The 17953-nt window shown below is 39.5% G+C and overlaps 1 protein-coding gene across 6 annotated transcripts in view; it reads left to right on the top strand.

Annotated features, from left to right (window-relative positions):
- lemd3 (LEM domain containing 3) overlaps window positions 1-17684 on the top strand; it is a 46946-nt gene extending 29262 nt beyond the window's left edge. The window contains exons 7-15 of one of the 6 annotated variants that reach the window (XM_041215956.1): window positions 4352-4453; window positions 4635-4737; window positions 4841-5019; window positions 12381-12462; window positions 14840-14945; window positions 15112-15190; window positions 15946-16042; window positions 16240-16328; window positions 16417-17684. In XM_041215956.1, coding sequence (XP_041071890.1) covers window positions 4352-4453; window positions 4635-4737; window positions 4841-5019; window positions 12381-12462; window positions 14840-14945; window positions 15112-15190; window positions 15946-16042; window positions 16240-16282 — 791 coding nt within the window. In that variant the 3' untranslated portion in view covers window positions 16283-16328; window positions 16417-17684. Of the gene's footprint in view, window positions 1-4351; window positions 4454-4634; window positions 4738-4840; window positions 5020-12380; window positions 12463-14839; window positions 14946-15111; window positions 15191-15945 lie in introns of all 6 variants that reach the window. The other 5 variants (XM_041215954.1, XR_005946449.1, XM_041215955.1 and 2 more) reach the window with 5 other exon arrangements.
- The last annotated feature ends 269 nt before the right edge of the window (window positions 17685-17953 follow it).

Here is a 17953-nt window from a genome sequence, read left to right as displayed (position 1 = left end):
AAATGTATGCAGCTACATTAGCCAGCGTGATGCTATTCACACCAGCTAAAGCAATATATACCTCATGCCCTGGCCATTAGGGGTATACTTGTGATACCACCTTATATACTCTCCTCATCCCTTCAACCCTCTCAGCTCAAATTACTGCTGGGCACACCAAGGATATTGACAGTCCTGCTTAAAGGAGAGGAATGTTCTATTGAATTGTCGCACCTTAATTACTACAAAAAGATTGTTTCATACGCTTAGTGATTTGTTAAATGTTTTGGTTGTTAGAACCTTTCTCAGTGTAGCTGATCTACAAGACTATTGTAAAAAGAGAATATTGACAAACCAATAGACCAGGAATGTTCCTGTATTATGCTTAGAAACTACTGAGGGATAACTGTAGTAATGTGAATGAAATGGTGGCCTGTAAACATCGTTCAACTTGTATCGAATTTGAACTTAATTTTTTTTGGAGGGGCGATGAGCAGGTGAGCAAGAGTTCTGTATTAAAATCTTCTCTCAGGCTGCCTATCATCAGTTTAAAAACAAAATAGGATCCAGGAAAGGGTGCTGGCCAAAAAAGTGTTTTTTTTATCAAGGACAGAAAATGCAGTGAAAGCATAAGAGCTCCACTACCATCTATGAAAAGGAAAAACAGATTAATGTTTTGGAGCCTCTATGCAGCTGATAATGCAGTCCTTGCCACTTAGAGTGGGAATCTAACCATCTTCCCTTGCCATTCAATGGTATTATCATCATTGAATCCCTACTATAAATATTCTGGGGGTTACCATTGACCAGAAAACTGGACCAGTCACAAATTCTGTGGCTACAAGTGCAGTTCAGAGGCTAGGAATTTTATGGCATGTAATTCTCCTCCTGTCTCCTCAAAAGGCTGTCCACCATTTACAAGACTCAAGTCAGGAGTGTGATGGGAATACTCCCTGCTTGTCAAGATGAGTGCAGCTCCAACAACAAAAAGGAAAAAAGAGGCCAAAGTCAATATAGGCCCCTTAGTGATTGGGACTGGGGAAATAATAATGGGGAACCAGGAAATGGCAGAGGAATAAATACTTTGCATCAATCTTCACGGTAGAATTCACTAATAGCATACCAAAAATACTACATAATCATGGGGCAAAAGGGAGGGGGGGAGGAAATAAATACTATAACTATCACTAGAGAAAATGTACAAGGGAAACTAATGAGGCTAAAGGCCCATAAGTCACCTGGACCTGATGGGTTGCATCCTAGGATATTAAAGGAAATAGCTGCAGAGATAGTGGATGCACTGGTAGTAATCTTCCAAGAGTCCTTAGATTCTGGAAAAATCCCAGAGGATTGGAAACAGGAGGGAGACAAAAAAAACAGGTAACTATGGGCCAGTTAGCTTAACATTTGTTAATGGAAAAATGTTGGAGAATATTATAGAATGTAATAGTAGAGCATTTAGAAATGCATAATCTAATCAACCAGTCAGCATGGCTTCATGAAGGGGAAGTCATGCCTGACAAAATTATTAAAATTCTTTGACGAACTAACAAGCAAGATAGATAAAGGGGCACTAGTCGATGTAATATATTTAGATTTCCAAAAAGGTGTTCGATAAGTTATCACACATAAAGCTACTTAAAAAGATAAGAGCCCGTGGTGTTGGTGGTAGTATAATATCATGGATAAAGGCCTGCTAACTAATAGCAGACAGAGAGTTGGGATTTGGGGAGCATTTTCAGGATGGCAACCTGTAACTAGTGGAGTGCCAGAGGGATCAGTGCTAAGGTCACAATTATTTACAATATATATATATATATATATATTAATGACTTGGATGAGGGAAATGAATGTACTGTCGTCAAGTTAGCGGATGAGACAAAAATAGGTGAGAAAGCAAGTGGTGAGGATGACACAAAGAGCCTGCAGAGGGATGTAGACAGGTTAAATGAGTGCGCAAAAATGTGGCAGATGGAATATAATGTGGGGAAGTGAGAGGTTATGCACTTTGGCAGTAAGAATAGAAGAGGTGAATATTATTTAAATAGAGAAAGACTGAACAAAGCTGCAGCACAGATGGATTGGGGGTCCTTGTGCATGAATCCCAAAAAGCTAGCATACAAGTTCAACAGGTAATAGGGAAGGCAAATGGAATGTTGGCCTTTATTTCAAAGGGAATGGAGTATTAAAATTGGGAAGTCTTGCTAAAACCAGTTAGATCACACCTAGAATACTGTGAACAATTTTGGTCCCCTTATCTAAGGAAAGATATACTGGCATTGGAGGCAGTCCAGAGGAGGTTCACTGCATTAATCCCGGGGATGAAGGGATTTTCTTATGAGGAGAGGTTGAGTTGGTTGGGCCTGTGCTCATTGGAGTTTAGAAGAATGAGAGATGACCTTATTGAAACATATAAGATTCTTATAGGGCTTGACAGGGTAGATGCTGGGAGGTTGTTTTCCCTTGTGGGAGAGCTTAGGACCAGAGGGCATAATCTCAGAGTAAGGGGGCGCCCACTTAAAACAGAAATTAGGAGGAATTTCTCCTCTCGGAGGTTAGTCAATCTGTGGAATTCTTTACCAGAGAGGGCTGTAGACACTGGGTCGTTAAGTATATTCAAGGCTGAAATAGACAGATTTTTAATCAGTAAGGGAATCAAGGATTATGGGGAAAAGACAGGAAAGTGGAGTTGAGGATTATCAGATCAGCCATGATCTCATTGAATGGCAGAGCAGACTCAATGGGCCGAATGGTCTACTTCTGCTCCTACGTCTTATGGTTGTCCTATGGCTTATGGTTAACTCGAGCTCGAGACCATCCAGGACAAAACAGCCCACTTGACTGGCAGCCCATCCAGCACCTTAAAACACTTACTCCCTCTAATACTGACACAGTGGCAGCAATGTGTACTATCTATAAGATGCACTGCAGCAACTTGCTAAGCCTGTTTGACAGTACCTTCCAAACCTCTTCCACTCAGAAGAGCAAAGGTGGCAGAAAAATGGGAATGCCACCACCTGTAAGTTTCATTTTTATTGGGTCAGAATTCTGGAAGTCCTTCTAATGGCACTGTGGGTGCACTTACACCACATGGACTGCAGGGGTTCAAGAAGGTGTCTCACCACTACTTTCATAAGGGCAGCTGGGGATTGGAAATAAATGCTGGCCGTACCAGTTCGCATCCCATGAAACAAATAAATTACAAAGGCGATTTGCCCTCTTATACATGATGACCCATTAAGTGAGGTCTTGTTCAATTATCTTTCTCTTTCGCCCGCTCATCATCTTTGTAGCCCAACAGATTGCTTGTCTGTCATTTTTGCTGCAGCAAGGATGATTTTGTTTCCTGTGGAAACTGGGTGCCAATTCTGACACCACCTCCTGTCACCACCTCTATGCCATGCAACAATACAGAAATTTCCATGCAGGTTTAGCAGTGGTAGCCCTTTTAAGTTACCAAAAAATTCCCCCCTACTGTAGTTGACAGGCCCTTGACAATGCCACTATCCTATTTTCCACACTTCAGCTCTCACTTCTGCCATCACTAAGGCCACCAATTTCCACTTCTGTGACATTGCTTGACATCGTCCCAGTCTCTGCTCGTCTGCTGAAACCTTCATTTATGTCTTTGTTACATCTAGTTCCGATTCTTGCAACGCGCTACTGGCTGGTCTCCTACATTCTGCTGTCCATAAACTTAGGGATTAGTTTTCGACGACCTATTTTAGCTCACAGCAAGTCCTGTTGACCAATGTCGCTCTGCTCACTGACCTACATTAGCTCCTGGTCAAGCAACATCTCTATTTTAAAATTTAAAAGAAAAATTAAAATGAGAATTTTAAATTTCAATTTCCTCTATGCCTAATCCTTCCCTATCTCTGTAACCTCCTCCAGTTGCACTACCCTCATATCTCCACTAATCTAAATTTGGCCTCTTGTCCATCCCAATTTTAATTGCTCCACCTTTGGTGGCTGTGCCTTCAGTTGCCTAGGCCCCAAGCTGTGGAATTCCCTTCTTATACCACTCTGGCCCTCAAGTGGGCTTTCCTCCTTTAAGACACTTCTTAATACCTACCTCTTTGACCAAGTTTTTGGTCATCTGACCTAATATCTCCTTATGTGACATAGTGGCATACCTTGTTTTGAAACACTCTTGTAAAGCCACTTGGGACATTTAGTTACTTTAAAGGCACTATATAAATTGTGGGTGTAAGTAAAGTAATTAATAATGTACTGCAATTTTTTACTTGAATTCAAATAATTCCATTTGTAATACTGGATATATAATGCTGCTTAAACTGGTACATCCTACATTAACTTTTATTGGACCACCTTTGATTTTAATTGGTATTTATTTATAACACTTTTGTAGGTGTGGGAATTGTGTGGGGAGTGCTTCATTACATGAAGTATCGTTGGCGGAAGGAAGAGGCAGAAACCAGACAGATGTATGACATGGTGGAAAGAATCATAGGTACCTAGCATTTCTTTTGGAATTAGATTGTGCTTAAAGGCTAGTGAAATTCGCAAGTAAGCCAATTGATCCCAAGGCCTTTGTTTTCCATTTATTATCAAATGTCTGTTTAGATTGCTATTTGTACTGATGGTGCTTATAAGTAAATGTTGGCTGATACTGGTTGTTTTTTTTTGTTTAGATGTTCTGAGAAGCCACAATGAAGCCTGCCAAGAAAATAAGGACTTGCAGCCCTATTTGCCTATTCCCCATGTACGTGATTCTCTCATACTACCCCAGAATAGGTAAGACAAGTTAATAATATAGACCAAAAATTAGGCCTTCAACTAATACAACAGCTGTAAATGTGTTCCTACGCTAAATACATTTTTATTTTGAATTTCACAGGAAAAAAATGAAAAAGGCATGGGAGAGAGCTGTGGTTTTTGTTGAAACCAATGAGTCCCGTATTCGGAAAGAAACCCAAAGAATAGGGGGAGGAGACTTCTTGGTTTGGAGGTGGACTCAGCCATCTTCAGCTTGTGATAAAATAACAGTTGTGCCGTCCAAAGTATGGCAAGGAAAAGGTATGACTTTGGCATCCATTGCATATTTTGACATGTATATTGAAATTCTCTAGATTTCAGGGGTTTTTTTAAAGTAAATGCTAACAGGTCTAAATTTTGGGAAAAATTGAAGCGAATTGCCGAGTGTCATTCTCTTTAGTGTGACATGCATCTGTCCATCCAGCATATGCACCCTAATCCTATATTTTTGCATTGTACTTAACAAGCGTTGTGAATTGATTTTTTTTTAAAATAAGTTTCCCCGTATATCACTGGAATCAATTAGTAATGTGAAGAATAATTCTTCATTCATCCTGCACGCTATCAGAGTTAAGTCTAGCTTGGTTTATGACCTGGAGAACCTGCTTGTATAAATTGGCGCATAAAAATGTCATGAGTTTGCACATCAGCATCAATGAATATGGTCTATAAAGCTTCAGGACCTGTGCCATCTCAAGTTAATTTTCCTCCAGCTTAAAAGGCTTTGTTTTTCCCCAGCTAAAAATAGCACTTTTCTGCCCCTTTGCACTATTTGGACACTTGCCCCAAATCCAGTCTCCCCACAGATATAGATCAGATAAGATGGTCCTTATAATTCGTAGCTGTAGATTTATTTTTGTTTGCAAACTGGTTGCATGCCAGGAATTGGCATTGGTACTGGTACAGATAAATGCAGATACAGAACACCAATAATATTCAAAATGGGATCTAAATTAAGCAAAAAGAAATTTTAAAAATCAATCATGATCATGACCTACTTACGGGCTGCATTTTAAACAAGTAAAACAAACCAATACAAAAGAAGGACCAAGGCGCAACACTTGCTAAAGTAACACTTATCACAATATTTCTGCCTCCTTCCCATTCTCCACAAACTTTGCTATTCACCGTTTATCTGTTTATGAACCATGAAATAGACTAAATAAAATTATGCTAATGGCCTCCACATATGGGACAGTATATTGACACCAATTGCTATCTAATGGTTGAATAGGGTGCAAAATATTATATCCCATTGATAAATATAGGTTGGATAAGCTGTCACCAAAACCTGACTATACTACACAATACATTTATTTTTGGTTCTCCAACATCTGCAAATAGTGGCTAGGTTAAAAGCCTCATGTTAATGAACAAACTTGAAAATTTGCTAAAAACAGAATGTGACTGCATGTTTCTAACCTGGATGTATCCATTCCTTCTCTGGTTGTCATGAGAACATGTTATACTAGATATATCAGAGAAATGCTAGCCCTAATCAGTTGTCAAGGCAAGCTATACCCAATTAAACTCCAATAGCTGAGGTATTGAATTGCATTGCAACAGTGACTATACTTCAAAGTAAAACTTAATTGCCAGCAAAGCACTTCGAGTGTCTGGTGGTCTTGAAAAAGCACTGCACAAATGCAAGTCCTTTTTTTCTTTCAGATAGATAGGCAATAGTCAACAAAAAATTCTGCTGAGAATTGTTTAAAAAAAAAATTGAGAACACCTGGAGTTGCTCTGAAGTCTCCTTTACAGTTGTGACCTTTCGGGTCACATGCAGTTGTAGTTCAAATTATGTAAAACCACAGTTGAAACTACCAAAACCAGGCCTGCCAGCAAAAGCCCTTCTATAAACCCCGAATCAGTACCCAGAGCCAGTACTACTCTGGACCCCATGAATTCTCATTGCATCAGGTTAAACATGGACAAGCAAACATCCTGCTGATTACCACTTCCTGCTGTCCCACAGGCTGATGGACTAGTAATCCTCCATGTTGAAACACCACTTGTAATAGACCCTGAGGGAACGGGCAAAATGCACTCTGGGATGGGGAACTTCAATGTTCATCACCGAGTGACTTGGTAGAACCAGTACTGACTGAGTCATAAGAACATACGAATTGGGAGCAGGAGTAGGCCACTCTGCCATTCAACAGGATCATGGCTGATCTGATTGTAACCGCCACTCCAAATTTATGCCTATCCCCAACATGTTTCACCCCCTTGTTTATCAAAAACCTTATCTAGCTCTGCCTTAAAAATATTCAAAGACACTGCTTTCACTGCCTTTTAAAGAAGAGAGTTCCAAAGACTCACAAGCCTCTGAGAGAAAAAATTTCTCCCCCTCTGTCTTAAATGAGCGACTGCTTATTTTTAAACTGTGACCCCTAGTTCTAGATTCTCCCACAAGAGGAAACATCCTCTCTACATCCACTCTGTCAAGACCCCTCAGGATCTTAAAGGTTTCAATCAAGTCACCTCTTACTCTTCTAAGCACCAGTGGATACAAACCTAACCTGTCCAATCTTTCCTTGTAAGACAACCCACCCATTCCCATTTGCCAGATCCTTGCCCATTCACTTAACCTATCTATGTCACTTTGTAACCTCCTCATGTCCTCTTCACAGCTTACTTTCCTACCTATCTTATGTCGTCAATAAATTTAGCAACCATAGCTTCAGTCCTTTCATCCTGAAAAACATATGTGCCAAACTGGGCCTGTGGTAAGTGGTGAGAGCCAACAAGAGGAAAAACCTGTTTGATCTCATTCTCATCGATCTACCTGTTGCAGCTGCATCTGTCAATTATTGTATTAGTAGGACTGACCGCCAGAAGTCTTTTGTGAGGAGTCCTGTCTTCACATTGTATTGTGTGACACTACCACTGTGCTAAATAGAGTTTTAGAACGGATCTAGCACCTCAAAACTGGGCATCTATGAGGTGCTGTGGGTATGAACAGCAGAATTGTATTCAATCACCATTTCTAATCTCATGGCCTGGCATATCCCTCACTCTACCATTGCCATCAGACCAGGAGATTGTCCCTCTTTCAGTGAGGATTTCAAGAGAGCAGCACATGAGGTGCCAAGCTGGGGAAGCTACAACAGATAACTACGTGCATGCTAAACAGTAGAATCAGCATGCTACAGACAGCTAAGCAATCCCACAACCAATGGATAAGATAAAAGCCCTGTAGTCCTCCTACATCCAGTCATGAATGGCAGTGGACAATTGAAGTAACTAATAGGAAGAAGCTCCAGAAACATCCCCATCTTCCATGATAGGGGAGTTCAGCATGTCAGTGCAAAAGACCAGGCTGAAGGTTTTGCAGCCGCCTTCAGCTGGAAATGCCGAGTGGATGATGCATTTTGGCCTCCTTCCAAGGTCTCCAGCATGCCAGTCTTCAGCTAATTTGATTCACTCTGTGATATCAAGAAATGGCTGAAGGCATTAGGTAGTGCAACGGCCCTGACAACATTCTGGCAATAGCACTGAAGGCTTGTGCTCTAGAGTTTGCCGTGATCCAACCAAGCTGCTTAAGTCAGCTGCAACACCAGCACTTAACCAGGCAATTTTCCAAATTCACAGTATGTCCTGTCCATAAGGAAAACACAGGACAAATCCAATTTGGCCAATTAACCATCCAATCAGTCTACTTTCAATTATAAATAAATGATGGAAGGTGTCAGTGTTAGTGCTATCAAGTGGCACTTTGCAGTAATCTGCTTATTGATGCTCAGTTTGGGTTCCTCTAGAGGTAGGTGACTGGATATCATTACGGCCTAGGTTCAAATATGCATGAAAGAGCTGAATTCCAGAAGTGAGATGAGTGTGACTGCCCTTGACATCAAGATAGCATTTGACCAAGTGTGGAATCAAGGAGACCTAGCAAGCTTAAAGTCAATGGGAATCAGAGGGAAAATTTTCCAGTACTTGGAGTCATACCCAGCTTAAAGAAAGATGACTGTGGTTGTTGGAGGTCAGTCATCATAGTCCCAGGACATTGCTGCAGGAATACCTCAGGGCAGTGTCCTAAGCCAAACCATCTTCAGCTGCTTCATCAATGATCTTTCCTCCAGCATAAGATCAGAAGTTGGCGTGTTCACAGATGATTACAATGTTCAATATCATTTGCAACTTCTCAGATAGTGAAGTAGTCCATGCCTGCGTGAAACAACACCTGAACAACACTCAGGTTTCGGCTGACAAGTTGCAAGTAACATTCACACAGATACCACGCAATGACCTTCTCCAACAAAAGAGAATCTAATCATCTTCCCTGGACATTCAATGGCATTACCATTGTTGAATCCCCTACCATCAACATCCTGGGCTTTACCATTGATGAGAAACTTAACTGAACCAACCATATAAACATTGTGGCCACAAGAGCGGGTCAGAGGCTAGGAATTCAGCAGTGAGTATCTCGCCACCTGACTACCCAAAGTCTGTCCAGCACCTGTACGTCACAAGTCAGGAGTGTGATGAAATACTCACCAGTTGCTTGGATGAGTGCAGCTACGACAACACTCGAATTCAGCACCATCCAGGCCAAAGCCATCTGCTTGATTGACACCTCGCCCATCAATTTACTCCCTCCACCAACAGTGCACAATGGCAGCCATGTGCATCATCTACAATATGCGCTGCAACAACTCACCAAGGCTCCTTCAACAGCACCTTCCAAACCCACATCCTGTATCACCTAGAAGGACGTGGGTAGTTGATACATGGGAACATCGCCACGTTGAAGTACCCCTCTAAGCCACACATCATCCTGGCTTGGAACTACATCGTTCTTTCACTGTCTCTGGGTCAGAATCCTGGAACTCGGCCCCCTCCCCCAACCCACCCACCCACCCACCCAATGGCACGGTGGGTGTACTATACCACATGGACTGCAGCGGCTCAAGAAGTGGCTCATCACCATCTACTCAAGGGCAGTTGGAGACTGGCGGTAAATGATGCTGCGATGCATATGTCCCATGAGCCAATATGGTGGCTCTGTGTACCATCACATTAATTGCAATGGAGTATTTTAAATTTGTAGGTACCTTAAAGATGCTTTATGACGCAATTTTGGAAGTCTTAATCATTCCTTATCATTGAAAGACTCCAAGCAAATTAGTGAGGAGTCAGTGAATAGCTAAGTGGATGTTGTGATACAATCTTCACTACCACCATCTAGGGAAGAATGTTTGATTATGTTGAAGGTCATTAACTGCTGTTTATTTAGTTGCAATTATAGTAGCTATAAGACTGTCACATGATATAATGCTCACGGGTTTACTTTGCAATACTATTTAGATTTGACTGGATATTGTAATGCCTTTTTCTGGTCTGTCCTGGAAGCTGGAATTATGGTGGTGCATTCTGGCTCTTAATTTAGACTACTTTGATACACTGCTACATAATGTGGAGAAGAACAATTACCACCTTGTGGATTTTTTGTTTTATTTTGAACAGATGGCATCCTCCACATTCTAATCCCACTTAGCTATTTCTTCATATCCTGCAATACCGTATTGAAGTTCATCACTTCCAGTTTAGATTTGAGTCAAATCAAACAAAATAATTATTCCACTCCCAGGCAGAAAAGATGGGAGGTTGCTCGAGTGGATCACAAACGTTGGCATGGACTGGTTGGGCCAAATAGCTTGTTTCTGTGCCATAAATCCTACGTAATCCTAATGGTCCCAAGTCGTAGACCTTTTATAGGATATGGTAGCAGAATATCATCATAGCAGAATGTTTTGTGTGCATCAAGCAAAATGTTTTCCCAGAGTCAATGAAGCTAGTCTTGATTCCTTTTTGATATGTGGAGGATGCAACAGTTCAAATTATGAAGTTCTTAAAGTATGTCATTAAGTCTTTATTCTCATTTTCTTCCCCTCAGATGACTTTTGTTCGAGTATCATCACTGTGGTATCCTATTACAGAGACAATTCTTTGAGTTTAATTATAGTAGCTGCAATGCTGCCATGTGAAGTAATGATCATATGTAAGCCTTGATGGCAAGTGGCAGCCGACATTTGAGCAGTGGGGTAGAAGAGACGTTGCAGGCAGATCTGATCCTCTATTTATCTAATGTACATACATGTATACCGCCAAGAATTGGTGCTATAGAGTATCAGGAGTGGAAATACTCAAATATCTGTACATCCACTGAGGCCAGTTACAATGGCCAAGTACCCCAGTGCTGAGTCAACTAATTCAACACAAATGAGAAACTTTTTTGTAGAAAAATATTTTGAGAAATTGTATGATCTTAATGTAGCATGAAATAGTATTACGATCTTGAGGGAGACCATCAGCTTTTAAAAGGCTATTAACTGAAAGAACTGTGCCACAAGGATTCACATTTTAAACAAAAACTGTTACTGTACAAGATTTAAACAAACCAAGTACACCTAATTTAACACACTATTTAGCAAACCCTTATGCTTTAAACCCAAAAATCTTAATAGATCCACTTCCTGTTCTGTTTTTCATTTCACCTGAGAGTTTCCCTATACATTACCAGATCTTTAGAGCCCTTTCACTTCTGAGACCAAACCAAGATGTCCCACAGCTCTCAAGACTTCACTTTGACTTGCCTCAGTTTCCCAGTCAGGCACTTAAACTTCCAGAGCTCCCACTTTCTGCTTAGTTTTGCAATTCCTACTTAGTGACTCCAACCCAGGAGCGCTCTGGTTCCAGATGGCTTCTATGTTCATTATTCTGGCTGCTGCCTTCTCAGTCTTCCAAGCTGGCTACCATTTCTGAGAAAAGCATAGAGATAAAGGATAGTCCATGTTTACTTAAAGAGATCAGAGGTGGAAATGTGAAGAATAGGCTATTTTCTTGAGTTTTTGGTAGGAATGAGATATCTAGAGTTTTCTCTATTAAGGGATTTAAATTATTCACGTGGGTCCCCGATCAAAGAAAGATTTGGAAGCAACGGGAAAACAACGGAAGGTCTTAAAGTATCCAATATATTTTTCAAATGACAGATTTAAAATTGCAAGCTAATTGGTTTGGATCTCTATCTTTGACATCCCAGGTGTGCCACACTGCCAGGGGAGCAGATTGCAGGAAGGCAGTCATTTGTTTTGAGTTTATCTCTGTGCTTTTCTCAGAAATGGTTGTCAGCTTGGAAGACTGAGAAGGCAGTGGTATATCTGCCAGATCCGGGCCTCAACCCTTGGGCTTTTAATGAGAAGCCCCACTGCTGCCATTCACCCCCAAGTTCACTCTGCTCCTGCTGCTGGTCCAACTGGCTCTCTTCTTGGTGTTGCTGACTGCCTGTCCCAGGGTGGTCCTCCTGCACTCTCCTCTGTGTGACTGTGTTGATGTACACAAAGGGATGTTGACGAGAAGGATTTGTGTCTCACCTTGCATGTGAATGGTTTCTCCCCTATGTGAAAGTATTGGTGTCTGTGGAGGGTTGATGACCACGACAATGATTTGTCACACATCTCGCGCGTGAAGGTATCTTGGGTGTTTGTCAGTTCCCCAAACCAGGTTTTTTACACTTATCCTGCATTAAAAAATTCATTTCCCAAAACTAAAAGTTATATTCTAAAACATTTGAATCATAAAATTACATATTTATATTCTGAAATTTTCTTATGTAGCCTTCCACCTTGATGGTAGAAATTCTCCACCTAACAGTTTGACACCTTGTTTAAAGATCCGCAACATGTTTGACCCAGTCATGTAAGTACCTAATGAGCTATGGTGATTCTATTGCACAGGAATGCTGCAGTCTTGAAGTGATCAGATGTATCAGCATGTTAAAGATGTAAATCAGTAGTCACTACATTTATGTTGTAAATTTTAAAAATGCTGAGCAAATTTTAATTTAAAAACTTTAGTTCTATAATTTGACTTTGCAATTTTGAAACTAATGCATGTTCAGTTTAGTGTTCAACTGTCACATTGTTATCAGATTGTCAAAGTTATAAAATAATAGCAAACTCAAAAATCGAAATTAAGGTTAAATTTGTTCATGTGTTACATGGAGCATCAAAATTTTTGCATTAGAGTAACAGCAAGTGTGTTTGTAGTTTTTCTAAACTATTGATTTGCATCAGACTAAGGACTTAGTATAAAGTAGTGATACTTAGAATTTTATAATACAGTAATCAACAAAGCATATCTTGAGAGTCCTGTTTTGAATATTTTGTTTAAATATGAGTTAAATTTGAAAGATTAGTTATGTGAAGCTTTTTGCATTGCTCATTCTGTCATGTTTTTCACGTATTTTGTAATCTCTTGATTGGTTAAAGGATGCCCTAGTGATGTCCAGTATCAGATCTTTTCAAACTCTGATACTGCCAAATCTCGAAGTAGGATTCTTTTAATAGGTCTGTTCTGACTGACATGAGAATGGTACCAGATTAAAGGTACACATGGGGGAACCCGTAGATATAGTATATTTGGATTTTCAAAAAGCATCCAGTGGGATGTGACAGAAGTTATTACACAAAATTAAGGCTCATAAAATTGCAGGTACTGTATTAGCATAGACTGAGGATTGGTTAATGGACACAAAACTGAAAAGGTATAAACGTGTTACTTTAGTATTGGCAGGCTGTATTTAGTGGGGTGCCACAAGGATCAGTGCTTAGATGTCAGCTATTTACTATCTATATCAATAAACTCGGTCTGCATTTCTAGGTTAATGTATCCCGATTTGCTGATGGTGCAAAGCTAGGTGGGAAGGAGGGCACAGAGGCCACAAAGGGATATAGAAAGGCTAAGTGAGTGGGCAAGAAGGTGGCAGACAGAATATAATGTGGAGAAGTGAAATTATCCACTTCAATAAGAAAAATAGAAATGCAGAATATTTTTAGGTGAGAGGCTAAGAATGTTAATATTCAGAGGGACCTGCCTTGTGAAGCAAAATCACAAAGTTAACAAGATGCAGCGAGCAATTGGCAAGACAAATGGTATGTTAATCATTACTGTAAAGGGACTGAAATATAAGAGTAAAGAAGCCTTACTGCAATTAAAAAGCAACTGTGAGGCCGCATCTAGAGCACTGCACAGTTCTGGCTGCCTTTCCTAAAGAATGCACTTGCTTTAGAGAGGGTAATGAAGGCCAACCAGACCTGTACTCAGTTTGAAAGAATGAAAGGTTATCTTATTGAAACATTTAAAATTCTTATTATAAAACATTAAAAGAAGATAAAAAGATCTCTACAAGATGGATGCTGGATAGATATTCCTTCTGGTTGGAGAGTATACAACTAGGGCTTAAGTGTCAGAATAAGGATCGAACATCCAGGGCTGAGATGGGGATAAACTTCTTCACTATGAAGTTTTAGAATCCTCTACCCCAGAGAGCTGTGGAGGTTCAGTCATTGAATATATTTAAGACAGATTGAAATATTTTTGCACACTAAGAGAATTGAGGTATATAAGGGTAACATTAGAAGGTGAATCAGCCATCATCTCATTGACGCAGTAGGCTCAATGGGCTGAATGGCTTCTAGTTGTTATGCAATAGTTCTGGCTTAATGAGCCTGCTGCTCCTTTAGTTTTTCGACTGTGCTAGCAAGAAAATGAGTCCGAATATCAAAATGCACAAATGGGGAAGAACCGTTTGGAAATATACCTGAATTGTGTGAACTGGTCATTTTCAGTTTCAGTAAAGAATATTTACAACGACAGCAACTTATATTTGTATAGCATCGTAATATAATAAAACGTTCCAAGTGCTTTACAAATGACACTGAGCCACATGAGATATTGAATCAGATTACAAAAAGCTTGGACAAAGAGGTAGGTTTTAAGAAGTGTCTTAAAGAGGTGGAGAGGTGCAGGGAGAGAATTCCAGAGCTTAAGGGCCTCAATGTTTTATATAAAGCTCCTTTCTGCAGGAATAGAAAATAAAATGTGGTACATATGAGGTTGTCCATACCATTCATGGCCTAACCTTAATTCAGATATTCATAGATCCAGTGCCTGCTCCACTATGCTATCCAATTCCCGGAAAAATATTTTTGTTACTTTATATTATACCTGATATCTGCATTTTTCCATTTACTTTTTCAAAAAAAAACACATATTTATCACTTTTATTTTGCAGGGAGATTGGGGATGACTGGCATGTTGCAATTCAGGAAGCAATCCTAGAAAAATGCAGTGACAATGAGGGAATTGTTCATATTGCAGTGGATAAGAACTCGCGTGAGGTTAGATGTACTACCATTTTTTGGCAGATATTCTTATTTCTTCATCTTGATGTCATGCTGTCTGTTTAACTGATTTTCTTAAAAGTCTGAGCATTTTTCTTGTAATTGATGTGGTTTCCTTGTTTTTGTTCGTACACAGTAATTTCTTCCATTCTTTCTGCTGTAGGGTTGTGTGTATGTGAAGTGTTTGTCTCCAGAATATGCTGGCAAGGCTTTTAAAGCACTTCATGGCTCATGGTTTGATGGTAAGATGCTTTAAAATTGCTCATACATAATTTAAGTTTTACATTTTGTAGTTTGGAACCTGAAAATAACTTGCTAAATTCAGAGCAGAAAATTGTGAAAACAAAATCTGGTTTTCAATTCAACATCCTATTAGAATGAATGAATTATTAATGTCAGGAACTTTTCACACGGAATACAAATTAACAGGCAATCAGACCTGCTCTGGCTCACCCTTTTATTGCTTTTATAAGTCTGCTAGCAGCTAGAATTATACTTGGGAGGCAGTGTTTTGTGGGGAGGGGGGGGGGAACTTGCACAAAGGGCTTTGCATTAAGCTTTGGAATCCATTATACTGCTACAGAAAAAGATTTACTTTTAAAGCTATCTTAACCATGTTGTTGTGTGGCAGTGTCATGCCGAGGCCCAACAGTTTGCCATAAAAAGACACGGATTCCATAAATCTGTTTTAGGCATCAGTGGGACAAGTATTACCTGTTGAAATTTACTGAAGTCTCCTGAGGCAATTAGGATTGGTATATTTTTCATCTTAGAATTCTTAATTATGTAAACATAACTGCACTTGTGGGTGGTAGCTGTTTCTAAAATGGCAAAAGTAGCAGTAATAAAGGTTCTTTTTTGTAGTCTATTGTTACTACTTGTATAATGAACAATTCAGCAAATGTCCTTGCTCTCAAATGCATTGTAATGAATGTAAACAATTATTTCCATGGTGCTTGCTTGAGTTTTCATTTAATTGATCTTTTATGTTTTTCAGGAAAACTAGTGACTGTAAAATATCTGAGACTAGATCGTTATCATTATCGTTTCCCCCAGGCTGTCCATTGCAACACTCCCTTAAAGCCATCAAATAGGTACATGAATTCAATGTCACATCTGCGTCTTCTGACCAACACAGCTAACTCACAAGGAGCCTCATGAGACCTCTCCTACCCCTGCCAGTACTGTTACACTGCAGCAAGAGAAGTCCTGCTTGAATGCTCTGTCTTCCTTTTTATTGCTTTTATATGTACACTTTTTGTATTATAAGGAATGCATCTTTTATGCCAAGATGCCAGGAAGCTGGAGAAAATTTCCAAAGGAGCTATCTGTAGCATTGGTGTACTGGGGTAAAAAGTAGTGACGTCGACATGAAACAAGGTATGGCTTTCATACAATGGTTATTAATTCTTAGGCTATGGACTGGGCATGAACAGTTTTGTTTACTGGAAATTAATTATTTTTTTAGGTATATTAGAGATTAATCATGTACACTACGGTCCAATCGTATTTGACCACTGAGCTAAAGGAGAGAATATCAACAGGTCTGACTCGACTGCTCAAAACCTCTTGCATTTTTGGAATAATGAATTGCAGTGCTAGAATGTAAATTTGAGTGTAGTTTGGCACAGGACAGCCATCTGATAGCACTGCAGGGAAACTTTTTGGGTAATAGGAAAGAGCAAGTACACAAATATATAGGGCACATTTCAACAGAGCTGTTTTAGATGAACTTTAACACCAAAAAGGACAGCTTTATGGTGTAACTGTCTGCTTAACAATGAGATACAACTTTATTTGTGCACTAAACATGTCTGGATTAAAAATGGATTAAAATAGCACCATCATGCAGAGAGAAGAAAACCAGCTGCGTGGTGTGAAGTGTCATAATTTGCAGAATGACACTGTGCAGGTTACTCAATGCAAAAAAAAAACTTAGTTGATTAGCAACTTGGTCTATCTTTCATTAATCAGTAAATACACGCAATCTGAGTAATGGAACCATTTGCAGAATGAGTACAGTTTAACACATTCATTTAATCCTGCTTTTATTCACTGTTTGTTCCAAATTTAGGTCATAATCTGCAGTTAAGAGTGTTTCAGCATGGAATTGCACAAATGCACAATTTACTCAGTAAACATGATGCACACTACCTGCAGCAGAGCCTTACTGTGCCTTACCTTTGTGTGCTTGATACAGGCACTGTAATGAATAGGAATGTAGGTTAATTCCCAGTTTTAAAGCGTTCCACTTCGAAAACTATCTGGTTTGTTCTGTACAGCTTTTTGTTGCACTTTGGTTTAAAAGTTGTACTAAGAGTAAAGCAAGGAATCTTGCTGTACCTTGTGTGCATCGTATGATGGTGTTAATATTATTCATGTTTTTGGGCCAACCCGTGGTGCACCTGATTGTTGATCTGTTGTAAGAGTGAATGTATAAGTGGATGTGGCATTTTTTAAGAAAAGGGGCACCGCTTGATGCAGATGCATCTTTGAATTTTCCAGCTTCTATGATGTATTTCATTTTATGTAAACATTGTACATTTATATATTGTAATATGTACCATTATGCAGCTTATTTTGCTTATAACTGTTAAGATTGACAATATCCCTACCTGCAAGACAGATGGGAAGGTGTATAATATCCAGAAGTTCAAAAAGTTCAGATGTTTAATGTAATTTGTCATTTGTCTTGTAAAAACACTCTAATTAAAGGTTTACTAGGGGTTTTTAAAATGCTGGTATTTGTCTATTATTCATAATCTTTGTTTCAGTTCCTGCCACTAGTAAGGTTTCTATTATCATGCTTCAAACACTTGCAAAGTGAAACATTTTCAAATCATCATTCATCATGTAATAAAACATTCCAGGAGAGAGAGAACGTGCATTTCAATTGCACCTCATCGTATCAGGATGTCCCAGAATATTTTTACAATCAATAGATTACTTTCAAAATGGCTATGTAGGCAAATGCAGCAGGCAATTTGTGCACAGCCTTACAAACA

Source organism: Carcharodon carcharias, chromosome 21, assembly GCF_017639515.1.
Source record: "Carcharodon carcharias isolate sCarCar2 chromosome 21, sCarCar2.pri, whole genome shotgun sequence".
Taxonomy (NCBI): domain Eukaryota; kingdom Metazoa; phylum Chordata; class Chondrichthyes; order Lamniformes; family Lamnidae; genus Carcharodon; species Carcharodon carcharias.
Note: the sequence above shows the minus strand (reverse complement) of the source record. Positions and strands in the feature narration are given on the sequence as shown.